Raw genomic sequence first — 20,164 nt, 5'->3', positions numbered from 1 at the left:
TCAGGTCTTGAGATTCGGTAAGGTGCCAAATCAGTTAATTAACAAATGTTTACTGGACACACACCATATACTCCGAAGTACCCCGCTGGCAATAAATCCTACGTTTGTGTCCAAGGAATGATAGGGCAGACTCTACCAGGGAAAACAAGAAAAAGCCCTTCAAACCTCGCGTTAATGAAATGTCACTCCGTGTTACTGTGATCGTATAATTTTGTGAGTATTTATCTCATCACAGCAGAATGTTATACAATCGGGGGTTCTAACAGGTATTCTAGAACTCGACTATAAGGCGGTGAATGGGAATGTTGAAACTGAGGATGTCTAGACATTCCTTGTTCCCAAACCAGGGGATTGAAATTGTTTAAATTATGCATTTGCATGTAGGTTAAGTTTGTAGAAAGATACTTTAATAATATACTATTGATTTGTTTCTCTGTATTTTGGAATCCTTGGGATTTTACTCACAAACTAAGCCATTTTAACAGATGTTTTTATGTTCTGTATATTTACTATATTCCTTCAACCTCTGAGTCCAGTTGTGTTTTCTACGGCTTGATCATCTCCATTTTCATCTCCACCACCTCCTTCTTTACCATGTAGACTGCTTTCCAATATTCTTCGATCTCTTGAACTCAAGAGAAAAGTGATTTCTATGCAGTTTGTGTCTCTAAAATTCTATTCAGTTGAAATACAAATGACTGATTTATTCAAAATTTAGAAGTACTTTTCTTGATTTGAAAATTCTCACAATGTTTCACTCGGTCTCACTGAGGAAGTTCAAACTTTGAGACCACGCGTACGATAAGGTCAGTTTTCTTAGAGTGGCTCACCTGCCAGTCTGGATCTCCACTATACACTCAGTTCTCGGTTCCGCGCTTAATCATGGCCCTGGAAGGCACGAGCCTTTACGAGGTGAACGGCAATAGTTAGACTGCAGAAATTACGGGAAAGGTAGAAATCACAAAAACAACGAGGGAATCTGGACTGGAAACACTTTAGAAACCACTGCATGAAATCTCAACTGTTTATGAAAGGCTATATTCGACACGTTTGCACACGAATAGCAACCCACCCCCCACGTACAGATTTCACTTACAGATGGTTGAAAAGTAATTTTCTATGATCCTATGATACTTTATGTAATTATCTGTAATTAAATTAACACGAGGTAAAAATAGTCAAGTTAAAATAAAATAAAGTATTCAAGACAATTACCAGGCTAAGTAACAGTGTTTTTCATAAGAGAAGGTGTCACATGCAACGAAGTGGCAAAAACAGAACGGCGTGAGCTGTGGTTAAGTGTGAATCCTAGAGCAGTAGAAGTCATTTGTAGTATCCTTACTTCTTTGAATAAATTCAGATGACAGCTCTATTTCATTTCTTCCTTCAGTTTGGAGGCCAGATGGCATTAGAATCATTTACTTCACCTTGTTGTGCTTAATTACTACAATCAACACACTATTTTCCAAATTAATCATAACAAAGTAATTTCATTAGTAACACAGCAGGCTGTTGAATTATTAGCATCATAACAGTTTGCAAACAATTAAACTTTATTTGAACCTTAAAAATTTGCAGAGTGGAACATTATTGTAAGATCTAATGGCAATAGAGCACGAATTCAGTACAGAGCAAATAATCAAGCAAAATGCTATATAAAATATGACTTACAATCACCTTTGAAAAAAATTAGCTCTCTAACTGTTCATAGAAAAACAAATAAAAGCTAAGCAAACATAATGAGAACATAGCAATTAGCATATTTTCTAACAAGCCATGTTGTTTAAATGCACATTAATGATATTATTATGATCTTGAAGAGAGTGTGACATATTATCAAGGGTGTAAAGAAAACTTTCTCCCTGGTAGTATACAAATGATTTCGCCAAATGAATATAAAGTAGTCACGAGGCTAAAGTAATGATTATTTTTCCTGTCACTCTCATTTTAAATCTTCTGTTTCCTTTCTTATCGCCCACCTATATTCAAGTTCAACAAGAACAAAGGCCAGAGGAGCTCTGGACAGAAGTAACACTTTATTTCTGTATTGTCACCATTCACAGAGACTATCTGGCTTGGAATTGTTGGTCATCCGTTGGCAAAGGACTCCCTCTCCTGGATTAACTGTAAAAGGAGGCAAAAATCTTTTACATGCTTTACCTTCTGCTCGTTTGTGCCGAATGGGGGAGGGGTCGCCCAGGGGTTTGGCATGCAATGAAAAGCTGCTGCCACCTACTGGCCCAGCACTAAAATCTTCACTTAAACTAGAAGCCTGAAACCTCTATCCACAACCCAGACAACATGTTCAGGGGAAACCCACACTGCTTTTTGTTTTTTAATCTCTCAGGCTTTGAAAAACAGACCACTAGATTTATCTCCAGTTGTCTCACTTTTGCCAAGATGATTTCAATCGACTCCAATGGCTATTAGGAAAAGATTAACGAGTGTACAAATTAATTTCTGAGAGCTTTAACTTAACATTTAATTTATGTAAACTAGAGTTTACCCACAGTCCCGAAAACTAAAAAATCTATTTCATTACATTTGAATCCTGATGATCGCAGTATTAAGAAGACAATGGTAAAATGTAAGTTCTGATATATTGCTTATAAATAGTTTTCTATAAATAAGGGGGGGATAAATATCAGCCCGTTCACAGCTAGAATCTTTATCTTTATAAAGCAAAGATCTGGAAAGTTCCACAAAGGTAGTACCTACTAGTCAATGATTCAATAACAGCTGACTAATGATCCAATCAGCAGCACATTTCGATATATACATACATCAAAGCCATACTGGTACGCTGTCGGCATCCACAATCCCCTCGATTTCAGACATACATGAAAAGGTACTGTTATCATTGCACCAAGCTTGCTCAGGCAGCAGAGTATACTCCTCCAAAGTCAGCCCCGCACACTACCTTTCCACCTGTTGGTACATGTTCCCACCATGGTTCCTATGCTCTCCTCTCTGAGCCCTTCCTTTTCTTTTCACTGCTCTGAGAAGCACAGAGGAAACTCAGCTCTGGAGTTCTACTGTTTTGTGGTGGGACTCGAACAGCACGGCCACGATCAGGCAGGGTAAGACAGTGTTCCATTAGATCGGCTTACTTTGAGAATACACTGAGATTCTCTCTGCCGCTGTATGATGCAGAAGGGGCTTTCTTAAGAATCTTTTATTTTATTAAATTTAAACAAAACGGTGGTGGAAAATGTTGGCCAGCCCACCACCGAACCAGGATGTTTGTTACTGATAAAGGGCTTCGCACACACCGTGGTTCGGGGCCACACATGTGTCCCGGGGGCCAGCACACTACCATCTGCGATTCTGTCATTCTTTCTTTCCTGTGGCTTTCTTTAACATGCAGTAAAAATCAGTAAAAATTCTTCCATGAAAACATGTCACTGTTGTGTGAAAAATCAGTACTGAGATCGATCCTCTACAAAGTTTTAACAGAGCCACATTCTTTAGATAGCATCTACCAAAAGCTTGCATGATATATTCAATTAAAATTTCCATGAAATTATACATTACATTCTAAAATATAATTGACATCCAATATGAAGAGAAATTACAACTCCTGCCGAAAGCAGCAGTGACTGTGCGGTGCGTATAAAATTGTGCTGAATTCTTCACACAAATCAAATGAGTAAATAAAAACTATATTATTATTATTATTATTTTTTTGCAAAACAGCAACAGGTACAACTTTACTGCTTGCCTCTAATTTACATTAATATCCCTTATTTAATTTCACATCAGAGGAATATTATAATGAATGCATAAAATAACAAAGACAAAACGTTCAACAAAACACAAAAAGGTTATGAGCTGCCGCTCATGCTCTCAAGATGATTCTAAATCCAAAGCATTGACAGACCAGCAGGAGAATCTTCCTTTTCCGCAGGCAGAAAGGGAAAGCTGCATCTGAATTTCTCTCTTCAGGTGAAATGTTGATTTTTCCTGCTTAGAAAAAAAAATACACTTTTAGGCAAGGAAAAATGAATATTTACTCAGCATTTTGTCAATTCAGCTCCTCAGAAAGGCCAGAAAGAGTGGTATTTTACTCAAGAGGAGAATTTGGGAGAACATCCAGTTATTAGCAAAGGGACTTTCTCTAAATAATCTATTTCCAAAGTAAATTCTATGAAGTTATTTTAAAAATTAAACCAGATTTTTTAAAAAAAGAAGAAGATGATGTGGGAGCACGATCTTTGTGCTATCAGAAAACTACAAAGACTTTTTAAAAGGCAAAGACTCATAACGCAGAGACCAAGAGAACATATGAGCTATTACAGAATATTGGATTAAAATGTACTTACCCAGGACTCTCAAATATCATACATCTCCATTATGTAGGCTTTCGGCACCAAGCCAATGGCTCCCTTCATTTCTCCTACCCACCAGCCATATCTATTGTATTCCTAATTGAAAACAATATGCAATATTAACCTTTAGACTGGCGTAAGTACAATGTCGTTTCTATGCAACTTCTTAGAGATGTTATTTCTTTTTATAAAGTTACGAGAGCTTGAGCTGCAAATTGAAACATTTTAATCTTTTTTTGTTCGTTTCTGGACACTTAAAAATGCTGTTAGGCAAAGATTTAAATTAACATATAAGACAAAGCCTGTTTATTACTCCGTATAGAACACAGAAACAGTCACTTGGGATAAGAGCCTAGCAAATGGAACTACATGAGGAAGTCAGCTCCCTGGGCCCATTTCCCTTCTCCCTCCCTCCCTCTCTCCTCTTTCTCTCTTTCTTTTCCTTCCTCTCTCTCTCTCTCTCTCTCTCACATACACACACACACACACACACACACACGCACGCACGCACACACACACACACACATACACACACACAGCCTGGGAGACACCTTTTCTGTGCAAATACCAGTGCCAGAGGCTACAAGGTTACAGCCAAGGTCCTTAGGATACATCTTGCTTGGCCTCTACGAAGCTTATCATCTAGCAAGGAAAGAATTACTTTTTCACAATAAACTGATTCCTAGTTAAACTCCTATGACTGAAAATTATTTAGAATGCAGAGCTATGCCCCTTAAGAAAAATCTAATATGTGAGTATAGATATTTTAAACAAATGAGGGAACAAGAAAAAACTAATAATATCCAAAAATATTTGCTTTACAAAATAATTTTTAAAGGTTCCTTTTAAAAAGCTTCCCAAAGGCATTGATTGTTAAGCTTTCACTAATCAAAAACTACATTAGATAAAGGATGGGTGGTAGGAATTGGAAGGTGCTGTTAGGTTCACCCTTACAGTGGAGGATCAATAAGAAATAAAGTATCTCAAGTTATAAAGGCGAAATATTAATCTAGCTGTAAAAAAGAGTGATTGATGAGTCACTTTCGCATTTACTTCGCAATGTGAGATAAACCCATACCTGCATCTCTCCCCCTTGCCTCCACTGGCAGATACACCACTGCTTTAGGCATCGGGAACACACTGCAACGGGTCTCATATGTCTGCCAGATTGACTAATGTATTTTTATCTCAAATTTATTTATGTTTAGTGAGATACAAACAAAGTAAAATGAATTACAAGTTTCAAGAATAATATCTTCCAAAAGCAATACTCTGCAAAAGCACTGTAGGACCCAAATTTAATTTTTCATATAAGATAAATTTTTAAAATCAATCCCCAAAGTAATTCAATAGGCTATGATTTTCCAACATCTGAGTCATAGATAAATGTGCATATGCATATGGAGTTACGTGTGCGGAGGGGATGTTCACACTGGCACAGACTTAACATCTGAAATGATTAGTATACGCTGTTGACCATCAGAAAGGAAAATCGGATGATTCCTCAATACGCTGGAGCAACGTTAGCACGTGTGTATTGATACGCAGTCTATCAATAGCGAGAACACTCGGGTAAAATCTCCGTGTGCTTTTTAAACAGTGGGTTGTGCCAGAATCAGGTTTATTGGAAGAGTGAGGTGGAAGGAAAAGGTGGTTGGGGGGGGGGTCAGGCTAACCCGACATTTCTTATTCTACTGAGGGCACAGCTCTGGCTCATGAGGCAGAGGACTCAAGATTTTAAGTTTAAAAGTTCAATGTTAGTGTGAATTTAGTGGATAAAACTAAGTGACGAAAAGAGTCTGACGCCTGAACTCAGGGATGGTGACGATAATCTATGTAGGATCTATTTATCAGAAGAAAACACCAACTTACTGAAAGCTATGATTAGCAACCATTATATCTTAATAGGTACCTAATAAAACTGCCCTTTTCAATTTTTAAGGCAATGAATACAATTAGGGCCTAATACTCCACAAAACAAATGTATTTAACCTTCCCGAGGCAAAAGGCCTACACTGTAAGATTTCAAAATAGATGGTTAACAGGGTGCGTTTGAATATGAAAGCTCTTACCCAATGCCAGTCTAACGTTTTTTTTAAAAACTGATTCTTTGTAAAGAGTAAAGGAACTAGCGCCCCCAACAGGCAGACAGAGCATCCTCAGCGCGAGGGTGTATGAAGACCCAACTGTGCTTTCCAAGAACAGCCCTCAGTCTGGGCTCAAGGCTTAAATGCAGAGGACGAACAAGAGTACTCACGTCACTTTACAATATTTCGCTTTGGTTACAGTCTGTACTCTCAAGTAAGGGCTTACTGTTGTTCTCAAAAAGCTCACTCACGTCCAAATTTAAGAAACTGATTTCCAAAGAACCATATCACCAAAGGACCAATGACATACTTCACACTTGGAGAATTCGGCCTGACGGGTCACTGGCAAGATTTATTAACTAGAAAGTACAGTCGGAAATAGGAGGGAGGAGCTTATTCAGCTGCAAACACAGCCCTTGAAAGTAACGTTCCAGGAAAACATTAAAATTTCAGACTAAAATAATCTCAAGTGCTTCACTTAATTTAAAATAACTCAAAAGCATATGAAATTTGCTCATAAAAGTACTCTAAAATGCCACAGGTTTAAGTCAGAAAAGGGTAAAAAATCAGAATGCTTATTACTTTACATTTGTGAAGAACTCCACAGAAGACTCCTGTGTGGAATTGAGAGGTAAGATAAAATACAGTGAGGTAAAAATCTAGGAGGCAAATTTATGGATTTACGCTGCGGCCGTTCGAGTATGCCGACAAGACTGCAAACACAGAAGCTTTTACTTGTATCGTCCCCGTCCTCTGTAGGAGCCTCCCGAGCCACATGAGTCCCAACGAAACCACGTGCAGCCTATAAATTGGAATGAAGATGCTTCTCGGAGTACGGTATTCGAAACTTGAGCTTCAAGATTCGATACCATCTAAGCTTTCCCTTTGAAGAAGAGACTCTGCCTCTTTGCCTTCCCTGTTCGCCCCTCCCAAACAAATGGGATCGCACATGACATGTTACTTACAGTGGAAAATAATGCAATCCATACAGTGTTGCCCTACTGTCCACATACTAATTATCGTATTGTTCTAAAAGTCACAGGTGGATCTTTAAAAAAAAAGAAAGATAAACAACCCTCAAGCCTTATCTTGTTATTAAACAAAAAAATAAAATAGCCAAACCCATACCAGGCTTGCCATCTAAATCTCTGAAAGGTTAGGAAGCATCATGTCATCTTTATGGCACACGAGATCTCAGGTACAAGAAGGTCTGCCATCTGGTATCCTTCACCCTCCTCGGCTCTTAACATCAACGAAAACGCTAACATAGCCAAGTGACTGTGCTTCGGGAGGACTGATAAAATAATGAAGAGTCCTTTAATCTACAGGAAACCATTCCAGTCAATTTATAAGAAATATTGCATCCCTTTGTAGGACGTGTAATTATTTTCTATTAATCATGTGCTATAAAGCTACATTATGCGGTTATTCTGTTATCACTAGAAAGAGGCCTGCAGTCAGCTTCTGACAATGTTAGGTAATTACTAACACAAAGCTTCTTCCTCCTCCCGCAGTAATGCTATCAAGATCCAGAGGTGTAGTGATGCTTATGGTATAAAAATAGTACTCAGAAGAAATTCGATATCTGCAAAATGGATGGCTTCCAGGCAAAATGTAACGTGGCAGTCAAAAAAGAAAAAAAAAAAAAAGAGCCAAACCTGCCCAATAATCCGAGAAAATAATCATAAAGTGGCGCCGCACCGTTGTGCTCTAACTCTTCTGTTTTCAATTTTCCTGCCATTAAAATCGTTTTTATTTGTTTTATTTTGTAGTAAAATTTTTGGCCTCAGCTAATAGTTACTAGGCAATAAATGCAAGCGATTATGGAATCGGGGCAGGGGGAAAGGACTCGTCCTGCTCACGTGAAACCGCAGGACAGTAAACACATGTCCATGCTTACTCATTCACTCAGTCTTTGCTCTCTGCCAGCGCGTTAGTTTATACTTAAGTAAGGCCCCGACATTCACTGGAATCCTGCTCAGCACCGTGATTCTCGTGTCTCAAGTGTGTTAATCCCCTTTCTGCAAACAGTGCGGTAAAAGAATGTTGCCTTCACAGAAACTTGAAACACTGAAAAAGATTTCCTGATATGTCCTACCCCTTCCAGAAACTAGTTACCAACCTGTCTGAATGCAACAGGTGTTAGAAAGGTTGAAAGACTACCTGTCCTTTCTCCGAACATGTTATCTGTGCTTTGAAACATACTAGCCTTTAGCAGAAATGAAGTTTATTTTATTCACAAAATATAAAATGCATTGAGTTTCACAATCAGTGGACTTTACCCTTGTTTTCCAACTATTCACTGTAATAGTCTCAATTTTTCATAAACATTGTGGTAGTATGAAAACTAGATACTTATTTAAAATACAGAAATACGTTCTTCAAGGCTACCTCTTCAATCTTTTCCGTTTTACTATCTCCGACTAGAAACTTCCTAAGCTTCCCTTCATTTCTCATACACCCGTCATTTCATCCCTTAAAATGCACAACAGGAACCTGACAACCCCAGTGTTTTACTATTATTATCTACACATTAACTCCTCGAATCTTTGTCTCCTGAGCTGATAGATGAGGAAATCGACACCCACCCTCTCTAAGGTCCTCCATGATGTCTGAACACCTCTCTCCATGAACCTGCTTAAAGACACCGAGTCTCTTAGCAGCTTATGTAAATCACCCTCATTACTTTATAATTCACTGTGCAGGTGTGACTTTGAGTTACGCTAATTCAAAGAATCACTTTTTTTTCCCCTCTCTGTACCGTGCGCTCCATTTTTAAAGCAAGAGAGACAAAGGACAAGCGAGGAAGCTGACAGTAAGAATTCAGTTACTATAACAAATTTTAGTTTATATTCCAGAGTCAGGACACATTTAACTCAAGTTTCCACACAATCCACACTTACAGTACCACCCAGTAAAAAGTGCTACTCGGTCTGACGATTCAGACTGCTATTCAGACTGATGGTAGGCCAAGAAAAGATCGAATCCTATTCAGCAGGAAGTGGCCTTGGCACTCAGTGTATTCCACGGACCAGTGGGAGACTCCGCTAACCGTTCGCAGGCTCACCCGCCTGTCTGTTCCAACTGTCACCACTCTGCTCCGGCCCTTCCTCGCCTCACCCCGGGTTTCTGCATCCTCAGCTCGGCCTCTCTGTTCTTCCAGAAGCTTCTGGCGCCCGTGGCAAGCCCCGCTCAGGCACTTACACCAGCTGCCCAGCGCCGTACTACCCTCCCACGCCACACTCGTTCCCACCTCTGCACGTGGTGCCTTCCTCCCCAGGAACGCCTCCCCTCCTCAGCCAAATCCTCACCAGCGGCCACGACCTGGCTCAAGCCACCCTAGCTGTCACGCCTCGGCCTCCAAATGATCTCATCCGCACGCACAGCGCTCGTCTCAAGCTGCGCATTTATTCCTCAGCGGATTGTATGTACTTGAGTTTTGTCCCTTGAACGAAAATGAAGTACGAACCCAGATCAGGGCCCTACCTTACACTCGATGGCACGCCCCACACAGCCCCCGGGGAAAGGTGCTCAGTAAATAGGCACCGGACGCGGAAGCCTGCTCGGGCTTTATTTCGGATGAGGCACCAGCTGACAATCCTAAATATTTTCTTAAGAAGTGTAATTCCCAAAAGATAGATCTTTTCCTTTGTGTATATCAGACATACTGGAAGAATTTTAGCACTGACTAAACAAACGTTTGTTCTAAGTGTGTTCAGCTTCGCAATCGGAACGACGCTGTCCCTCCTCGGGCCGGCTGCTGCCCCCGTGTTTCCTCCTGCGCGCTAAAGGGTACCCTGTCTGGAGAGTCTACATTCCACCTGCGGAAAGAGAGGTATCTGTCCCCTGCACAACGGGGACCAAATAATCTCGGGTCTTTGAAGAACTGAATTCAGTTGAATTTATCGTAGGGACCGAAGCGGTTAAGACAGAACCTTGTAAAGGCAGAAACAGTGTGGCAGGTGCAAAGGAAAATCTCCTGGGTTTTCAGCTCCTCATTGTTCTTGTGATTATTCTCCCAGAAGTTCCAGAGTCTCATCCCAGTTCTGTTACTAACTAGATATGCAGCCTTGGGCAATCCCGAAATTCTTTAGGGATGATTTTTTTGGTTTATATTTACAACACTCTTTGAGAAATAATCCAGTTACATACTTAACATAAATCAGTAAGTCTCACTATTATGCATTTGGACTCTCACCCCTTTTGTAGTTGGCTGCTGAGAAGCTCAGGGCTGAGCTGGAAGTTCAAGTGCCCAAACTCTAGTCTTTTAAGGTCTCCACAGGGGTAGTCTTTTTCTCCTGGCATCTTTTATTTATTTTCCCCAATTACGTTGAGCCTTGAGATTTCCTCACCTATAAAGCAAAGGGCGAGCACGAAGGTTCCCCTAAATCTACGATTCCATCGTTCGAAATTCTTTTAAGCGTTCAGGATTATTTCCCATTTTTACCTGTATGTTCACAAACACATATTAAACATGTGTCTGCCATGATATTAGGTATTGGGGATACAACAACACTTAAGACACAGTGTCTACCTCAAAGAGTTCAGGGTCAAGAGACTGATACTCCTAGTCCCCAAGTAGGCCTAGCAAAGTAGAAAGACAGAAAGCTCTAGGGTCCGATCTGCTTTGATTCCAGAAGAAGGTACTTTCCAGCTGGTATTGTCAGGTGATTTACATAATAGCCTTGCTGAGCATCAGTTTCCTCATCTGGAAAATTATCACACCGGAGACTTCATAGGGTTATCTTATGATCAGATAAGTGAAAGCCTATCGATGGCCTAGAAAAGGATATTGCAGGTATGCAACAAACCTTCTTCATTCCCTCCCTCTCTTCCCACTAATTGTATAGCAAAATACCAGGGCGATGAAAAGAGTTGCTGCACCGTAAGGCAATATGATTATTACGAGCCGTTCTCTGCCCTGCTCTTCCAAAGGGATGAAGAGGGAGACACCTCAAAGGAGTGAACGCTGCTATACAGATATTAAGGGGGTTCCTGAGTTTTGGGGGGTGGGTGGGACAGAAGGGCGTAAGAGATCATGGATTTTTCAATTTTGGATTTTGAACAAAATTATCAACATCGTGCTGTCTTTAGGGTTGTTCTGTTCTGCTTCTGGCTTATTCCATGCAGAATTAAACCACACAGCCTTGCAGCCTGTAGCCGCCCCTCCACTGCCACTTCTGCTCTGCCTGCATCTCTGACACTGTCTTCTGGCGTGTCCTTGACCTCTCAAGCCACTGCAGGGGCTGAGCCTGCCAGCCTGCCTCCCAGAATCACCTTCCCCTTTCAGCTGTCAACATTTCCCTGAAATGCTCCCTCCATTTTACGTAAGAGAAAAGAGGGAAGTACTGGGACATGTTAGTATGTAGATAACAAGAGGAGCCCCATGGCTGGAACCAGAACATCTTCTCCGGGGGGTGGGGGGATGCCAAGCAGTAGGTCCACCGTACCCATGACTTTCCCATACTGACAGCATGGAAACGAAACGCCATCAGACCCACACAAACACAGTCCAAGCACAGAGAACTCCTTCCTCCTTCCCCAAAGGCTGGAAGACAGAGTAACATTTTGGGACGTAGCTTAGCATCGGTGTATGTCCTATATTGAGATGTCCTAGTTATTCCTCAGCAGTTGGTTATGCTATTTGTGGCACCCTGGGTCAGATGGTCACAAAGGAAAAACTCAGAAACCTGAAAAGTAACTCTGCCAGTAGAGCTCGGCAGGACTTTCATTTTACTTTCTTTTTCTGGTAGGTTTGAAGCCAGAAAAGCCCTAGGAACGGAATCGGTCCATTTTTACAATGAGAAGCAAATGGTCAGTGACAGTCACAATTCACCAATCACTGAAAAAAGTCACAGATACAAAGAGAGGCGATGCTTGAACCTCCAGCCAATACACACTTAAAAAAAAAAAAAAAAGCCCCTTTACTGCACATTAGTGAACGCCGTCAACCTACATTTCCTGCTTTTGACTTAATAAGAAATTTCTCAGAAAGCTGCAGTGCTCGATTCACATGTGTCCTAGACTAGATAAAATATTCCAGGACTCTAAACTCTCTTGTTTTTCTGTTACTACCAGACAAAGTAGTGTGCTTCTTTCCTGCTGAGGNATAGCTCCCCTGTCATTAAGTCTCTAAAAATAATTTATTGCTTTAAAAGTAAGAATAGGAATGTGGTTAGCAATTTACCAATGAGTACAGATTGAAAGATAAACTAATGGAGGATGTAAGCCCAGAAGAGCAAGTAGAATGACATAACCAGAGGTGTGCAGGGCAGTGCGGTAAGCCCAGGGCTATACAGCCCGGAGCTTGCTGGTAAAATCCTAAAATTTCATAAACATGCATCTATGAAAATACTATTAACCAGGATATTATGTCCATGTTTAAGGTGGTAATAAAAGTGAAACGTAACCTAGTAATGGAATTTGACCTGATTTTAAACAACCCGTTTCCTTAAAAAAGAAAGAGAAAGAAAGAAAGAAAGAAAGAAAGAAAGAAAGAAAGAAAAGAAAAGAAAAGAAAAGAAAAGATATTTTTACTTCAAATATGATTTTCCCCCATCCAACGAATCAGAAATCAGGCCGTGTGTTTCAGAATTAATTCACTAACAACATAGCTCTCATTAAAATTACAAATTCCACTTTCATCCGTTCCTGTAAATGTGCCCCATTGTTTTTAGGGGAGAAAAAAAAATTTCCAAATATCTGCTGAACTACCGAAGTATGGAACGCATTTTCATACATAAAAAACAGCAGTCACCCTATGTGAAAGGAACTATAAGCAAAAAGTTACTGGCTCTCCTTTTTTGGTAAGCAGTACTTAAATTTATTATTAGTGCGCTTCGAAGGTTAAAACTTAGAAAATGCCAGACACTTAGAAAGAGAGGCTAGCTCAGCCCGGGGTCACGTGACAGCTGCTAATTGCAAAATGTTACAAAGGGAAGGGGGCAGGGCAGGTTTTCTGCTTACTCTTCTTTATTGCAACATTGGTTTTTCACTAAAAAAAAAATTTTTTTAAAGGCTAAGATTTGTAGAACTCTCAAAAGAGGCCTGAAATAAATAAATCACCCCCAGGCTGACTGAGCACAGCTGACACCCCATCAAGGCTTCCTTGCAAAAACAGCGAAAGAGGACTGAATTTTAAAACCAACTATACTTCTATAGTGCATTTTAATGAAGACAGCCCTATCGTCAAACTAGTTCAATCTTTTTCCATCATTTCCCTTACAAAATTAAAACCCTCTTTATTATAATGCACACCATTTTTAGTCCTTGATTTATCTATATTTTGTTTAGATTTAAGTGCATCTTTTCTTAAACTATCCTCTGTTACCTTTTTTAAGAGTAACTTCAGCACTGACAACCTTCTAGAAGGTAAGTTAGGTTAGTGGTAATTAAATACTACAAAATATAGATTAATTTTGAAAAGCAAGTTGTATTCCTATTTTTTTTTTTTTAGGTTTATTTATTTGAGAGAGAGAGAGAGAGAGCGCGCACACGGGGAGGAGCAGAGGGAGAGGGAAAGAGAAACTTTAGCCGACTCGGAACTGAGCACAGAGCCAGACTCGGGCCTGATCCTGCGACCCCAAGATCATGACCTGAGCCGAAAACAAGAGTCTGACGCTCGACCGACTGTGCCACCCAGGTGTCCCAGTCATATTTCTTTAAAATCTTTTAAATGGCATTATTTATTTGAAAAGTTGTCGCATTGATTTCTTCACAAAGTACACATCTTTTAATGCCTCTACAAATATTGTATTAAGACTCCTTTAAAATGTATTCTTCCTTATGTATACAATGTTTACATTTAATTCCGAATGATGAAAAAAATCTATGATTAATGCTAATACTTTGTTGACATGAGATAGGAAAGTAACAATCCATAGCTGGATTTAAAGTTGAATTTATGACATCATTTTGCTTGTGCACATTAGCTGTAATTACCTGCACCACTCATTCTGAGCCACTAGATGGTGTAAAAATAAATTAAAATGGTAAAATTTCATTCTATCACCATAAAACCTAATATAACTCTGAGAAAGAGGACACAGATTTCTAGACATACAACAATGCTAGTGATTCCTATACTACTTGTACTTTTTTAAAAAATCTCTCTCTCTACCTTGATCTAGAAACAAGTCCTTTTGAGCAATTTTTCACTCTCTTCTAAGGACCTTGAGTTCTGAATTTACAGTGGTGTGAAACCTTCGAATTGCTGTTATTAACATATTAGATGAATTTGTGATATTAATTTATGGTCTATTTTGGCCACAGTGTTGATAAAAGCTGGAAGACCAAGCCAATAAAAATGTATTAGAGTCTCCAGAGATCCCTATCCAAAACGGTCCCCCCCAAACTGGGGAAGCAAGAATCATCACAAACGTATACTGACTCCCAGAGCAACCTAAAACCCAATAGCCAAGATGTCCACTAATGGTCCAGAATTTGTCCGCATCCCATCAAGGGAGAGCTAAGTGTCCTTTCTTCCTACCCTCAACAACATTTACCTGGTTGACGCTCCCAAGTCCACAGCTGGATAAATACTGGTATTCAGTCATTCAGCCAACAGTGGTAACGTGCTGGCTAACAATGTCTTGTCTCTCCTTTAAAAACCAAAACGAGCTCCAGACGGAAGAATCACTCCTAGGAGGCCCCTCATGAAATGATGCTGACTGTGGAACTTCAAGCCTTGTGAAGGGCTGATTGAGGAATTATTTTTGGCAGGCAATACCCAAATAATAGCATTTGGACATTTTAGATGGCGGTATACTCTTCCTTCGAGCTGGACCACCACTACGCTTAGCTCTATGATAAAGCTCCATGCGCAAAATCACAACCTCCACACAACAGGGTTGGGAGAACAGAAATTACCTGCCCCGGGATCCTAGAAGTGTGATATGTGCCTAGGATTGTACTTTTAACTTCATAATAACAGAAAACAATGTTCTGAGGCAATGGGAACTCTGCTTGTCTGACACAGTGTCCTAGAGGTTGGTACTCTGAGCTTCTCAGCAATGCAGACAGCTTGATTAATAAAGGAGGTTTAAGAACAGACCCACGTGGGTTTCATAAGTTTCACATTTTACCATAATAATATAAAGACTATAAGCCATTTATCCCTGTAGTTTGGAATTCCAAGTCGAAGCTGATCAACCTTTTAATTTGATACACAATTGCGGCTAAGTTGGTGAAAGAAACTGAGCTGAGCAGATTTGAGGAAGAACTCCAAGAAACTTTCTTAAACTGAAATGAATCAGTTCGGCTTCTATACTAAGTAATTCACTCAACAAAGCGTTGTCTTGGGGCGCCTGGGTGGCTCAGTCGGGAACCGTCTCCCTTTGGCTCAGGTCAGGATCCCAGGGTCCTGGCACGGAGCCCCGCATCGGCATCATCGGCATCGGGCTCCCTGCTCCGTGGGGAGTCTGCTTCTCCCTCTGCCTGCTGCTCCCCCTGCTTGTGCTCACTCGTGCTCTCTCTCAAAAATAAATAAATAAAATCTTTTTTTAAAAGTGTTGTCTTAATTCAGGACAATTAAATGCTCAATAATAGGCTTAATCCAAGAGTTGGCTCCCACGAACTAAAAGCATCTTTCCTTAAAAAACAAACATACTAAGCAGCAGAGGACAGAGCAAAGTAAGTGAGGAGTCTTCCCTCTGGGCACCTCAACTAGCAATTATCACGGCTGGCAACATTCGCTTACTAAATATTTCCCCCCAACAATCTACAAGTGCTTCTGTAGTATTCCTCTTGGATTCCTGGTGCTTCGCATGGGCCCTTCCTGCCTCTTGTAGGTACTTTATAACAGTTTCAGATGAGAAGCAAAGGAGAAAAGGAGAAAGCGTAGGTCTGGGAGTCAAGAGGCTTGGTTAAGCACTGGTTCTGGCACTTTCTTGACCCAAGTTCCCTTATCTGTATAACCAAGAACAGGCAGATGACCATCACTCAGATCCCTCATTCAAGTATTCTACGATTTTCTACGTCACGATTTTATCCACCAGCCACCTTGTGTTAAAAGTTAGTAAGTGACCTCATTTCCAAATTCTCTTCTGCATCTAGCAAGTCCTACTATCTTTCTGAAAAGTACAAATTTTTGTCTAATCAAGAAACCACATTAAACTCCGAGACTTCTAGAACATCTCCCTACTTATATTTAAATAGTCTTCATACATCATTTGTTTCTAAAATAGCTTCATAACGTAGACTGAGGGAGGTTTTTTTTTAATCCCCATATCACAGTAGGGAAAGTTAAATATGAAAATTAAGGGAGCTCACACATGGCATCACAACAAGAAACATGACTTTTAGATCTAAAACAGAAAGATCTCCAGTCATCCAGTATGTTACGAGACAGAGACATCGATTTATATATATATATATATATATATATGGACGAGTTCGTAGCGACAGACTCTGCCATTACGTTTACAAATACAACTATGTTAAACTTAAAAAAAATCACCTAAACCTGTCTGAATAAAAAAAGCATTGCTTTTAAATTGTCGGAACACCAATGTATTTACATAAAGATGAAAAACTTCTACTATAAACAGTGTTTCCAGTAGTGAATGGCAGATAAAACCAGAATAAGCACACAGAAGAATAAAAAGGAAGAGGAAAGAAAAACATAATAAATAACCTAATACCTTACAATGTTAACTTTCACATAAGTATATTGTTTCTGGAGAAGGCAGCGTGTGGATGTGAGCCAAAGGCTGAAGTGATAGGTAAACACACTGTTAAGTTGAATCCTGTTATCTGATTGTGTTTAAAATTTGATTATATTTCACTTGACAAAATAATTAATTATTGTGAACTCCCAATTGTTAACAAGGAAGGACCTAGAGGAATTCCAATTGGCATTTTTCCCCAGTGTTGTAAACCCAGATGCAGAAAAATCTAGCTTTGTATTCACCCTTCACAGTTGTCATCTGGGGTGTCTTCTTACCTTGCTAAGAATGTAAATCACATCACCACGTTTGAATGACAACTCATCAGAAAGAGCTCCTGTGCAGTCCCACAGACCCTGGTAAAAATTCGCATAATCCGTGCTTTTATCTCCTAGGAGGAAGAGCGAGAAAACACGAGTTAGAGCTTCCATGTAATGGGCCCTTATTTAAAATGAACCAAGAGAAATTAAAGGGCTGCCTCAAGCCACCAAAACAGGCGAAAACAATTCTGTCCTGATTCAAAGAACATTTGACTACATTTATAGGAAAATTCTACTTCTTACAGTGATCTAATTAAGGGCTGTTTTCAAAGAGACCTCTTTTGGAATGTCTCTTGTTTTCTCTCTTCCCCTCTTGTTTCATCTAAAACCTGTACTTGCAATGTGTTCTCATCAAACCAGCATCTAAAAGTTCCTTCCCACTTCTTTTTGATAATGGCCCTGACCCCACTCGCAAGACGTTCTGACGGTGAGCCGGCCACACTGCCCCATGAGCAACAGCCACGACATGGGACACACACGCAAAGAGCCACCTTGCAGAATTTCTAAAAAGTACCAAAAAGGAGAGATGAAGGGAGGGAGAGAAAACGTTAGCATTTCGGACACTTCATGAACAATAATAAAAAAATCATAAAGGAGCCAAGAGGGGCACAGATATAAGCCAAACCAGGCAACGGTTTCTGTTTGCTTAATTCGAAAGCCTCAAGCTGGTTAGAGGAAGAAGATAAAGTGCGAATAACATAAAGGGTAATTCCAGCTCTTATCTTTGGGGACTTTTGTACCGAAAGCCTCTCAAAGTTATTTCTAAAATATTTGAGCAACTTTGCAATTGGCAATGCCGAGGCTGCATTCTTCAAGACTTCTGTCAGCCCCAGTTGAGGACATTACGCTCTGAATAAACACGCAACATACACTGGAGTTATCCGCTCATCCTTCTAACGGCATAAGCACAATGGATGTGATGTGCTCAAACTGCCATACAGACCATTAACTGATTGATTATTTAGCGCTCTCCGCTCTGTAATACCACAATAAACCGGGTAATAAATGCTTTGTCACTTATACAATGTGGCTCTCTTGAAACGCAGCACACAGTTAAACACACTGGATGCTTTTGTTACACTGAGAACTGTTTCCTGTTTTTAATTTCATGATAATTGAGTTTTGATGAGTTAACGCAAAAAGAATGCACGTAATATCAATAAGATGTCCGTGTATTCACTAACCAGGCGGAACATATACGTGCTGACAACTTCCATCATTGGAATGTCATCTTTGACTTCGGAGGGGCTAACTGTGGAGACGCGTGCTGGATCCGGGTTGTCATGGTAGTTTTGTGACATGGCTCTCCAACAGCAGGCTCCTTGGCAATTCCAACACAGGCAGGCACGTTGTCGGGGCGTCTGACGCCACGCAGTTTGAGAATTACACCAAGTGGTAAAAGTTTATCACAAGTTCCGAAAATTCTAATATCCGAAACATGTTTTCAAAGCCAAAAAGGAAATCTGAATAACGTGGAGTGTGAAAATGTAGAAAGATGATACTTTTCAATTGTACTTTGAGAAAATAAACAATGACTACAATGCGTAATCTAGCCAAATCCTATTAAATTTTCTCTCCTGTTTTCTAAAAATTCAAAGTGGGGGGGGGGGAGAAAAATGGCTGGAGAGATGAAAGGAAGGACGGAAGGGAAGAGAGAGACCGACACCTTTCTGACCTTTCCCCTCCAGCATCTGAGCACTCATCACTGATACCAGCGGGGATGTCTATGAGCCTGGGAATCCAACCACGAACTAACAATGCTTGCGGCCACCCTTCATTACATTTTCCCCCAAAGCACATATTAAGTAAATTTTACAAATGGACACTAGAGGGCACTCCGGCTGGACAGATCACTCCAAACATTGTCAATTTTTTCTTTTAGAAAGAATTACTTAATAATAAAGTGACTGATTTCCTTTAAAAACCACTTATTTAGACAAATAGAGATTTAGAAGTTGAGACATTCTAGTCAGATTAAATCAACTGCTAAATGGGTCAAATGTTGCGCCCCATGCAGTCCGTCAGTGTCAGTTTAAAAGTCAAGGAATTAGAGCACAGAGAGGATGACATCATTTCACATGCAAGGCCCTCCCCCACAGTCACTGGCCAGGAGGTAAAAGGATCTAAATAGCTGGTTTCCCCAGTCGAGGCTCCTGTGTGTTCCCCATGCTGCTTAGCCTGAGGCTTGATCCAAAAAGGTTAAAGAAACAAAACTTGGGCTAAAACTAGAGAAGTTTTGGCTGAGCGCGAGCGTCCCAGTGCGTCCCCAGCTGTCCAGCCTGCCGCCTGCCCCTCCTTTTTCAGATTCTCTCCCAACAGTTTTTCATTCAATTGATTTTCAAGAGGTGGGGGAAGAAAGAAGGAAAGAAAAAGTATATGGTGATTTCTGCCACATAATCCTTATCACTTTGGGGTCTCCCTTCCCCTCATGTGCTCCTGTGACTCCCATTAGTGTTAATGGGAGTTTCACCAAGCGCATCGAGGGGAAGAGAGACCCCCACCGTGTGCAAGATGCATCTCTCCCTAGACGTGCCTCATGAGCATTTCATTAAATCTCACTGCTGTAAAGAGGCAACAGCGCTAGCGATTTGGCAATCCTGGGAAAAAGATGCCTTTCGACTGTGCTTTCTATAATCTCGATGATGATGTTACCCAAAGACCAACCTCATTTCTGTGTCCCATATGTGAGCTCTGTTAAAGCATAATAAGTTGTTTATGTCGCACGACTCTATGTACACACAATTTACTATTCTGTCTATTTCAGA

The 20,164-nt window shown here is 40.3% G+C and overlaps 1 protein-coding gene across 2 annotated transcripts in view; it reads right to left on the bottom strand.

Moving 5' to 3' along the window:
- Window positions 1-1,535: 1,535 nt before the first annotated feature.
- Window positions 1,536-20,164, bottom strand: part of SKAP2 (src kinase associated phosphoprotein 2) — a 165,926-nt gene continuing 147,297 nt past the window's right edge. Inside the window, exons 11-13 of one of the 2 annotated variants that reach the window (XM_008686427.2) lie at window positions 17,358-17,470; window positions 4,323-4,424; window positions 1,536-3,966 (exon numbers count right to left, since the gene is read on the bottom strand). In XM_008686427.2, coding sequence (XP_008684649.1) covers window positions 4,332-4,424; window positions 17,358-17,470 — 206 coding nt within the window. In that variant the 3' untranslated portion in view covers window positions 1,536-3,966; window positions 4,323-4,331. The remainder of the gene's footprint in view (window positions 3,967-4,322; window positions 4,425-17,357; window positions 17,471-20,164) is intronic. The other variant, XM_008686428.2, reaches the window with a different exon arrangement.

This window comes from Ursus maritimus, unplaced genomic scaffold, assembly GCF_017311325.1.
Source record: "Ursus maritimus isolate PB19 unplaced genomic scaffold, ASM1731132v1 scaffold_3, whole genome shotgun sequence".
Lineage (NCBI taxonomy): Eukaryota > Metazoa > Chordata > Mammalia > Carnivora > Ursidae > Ursus > Ursus maritimus.
This window is presented reverse-complemented; position numbering and strand designations above follow the sequence as displayed.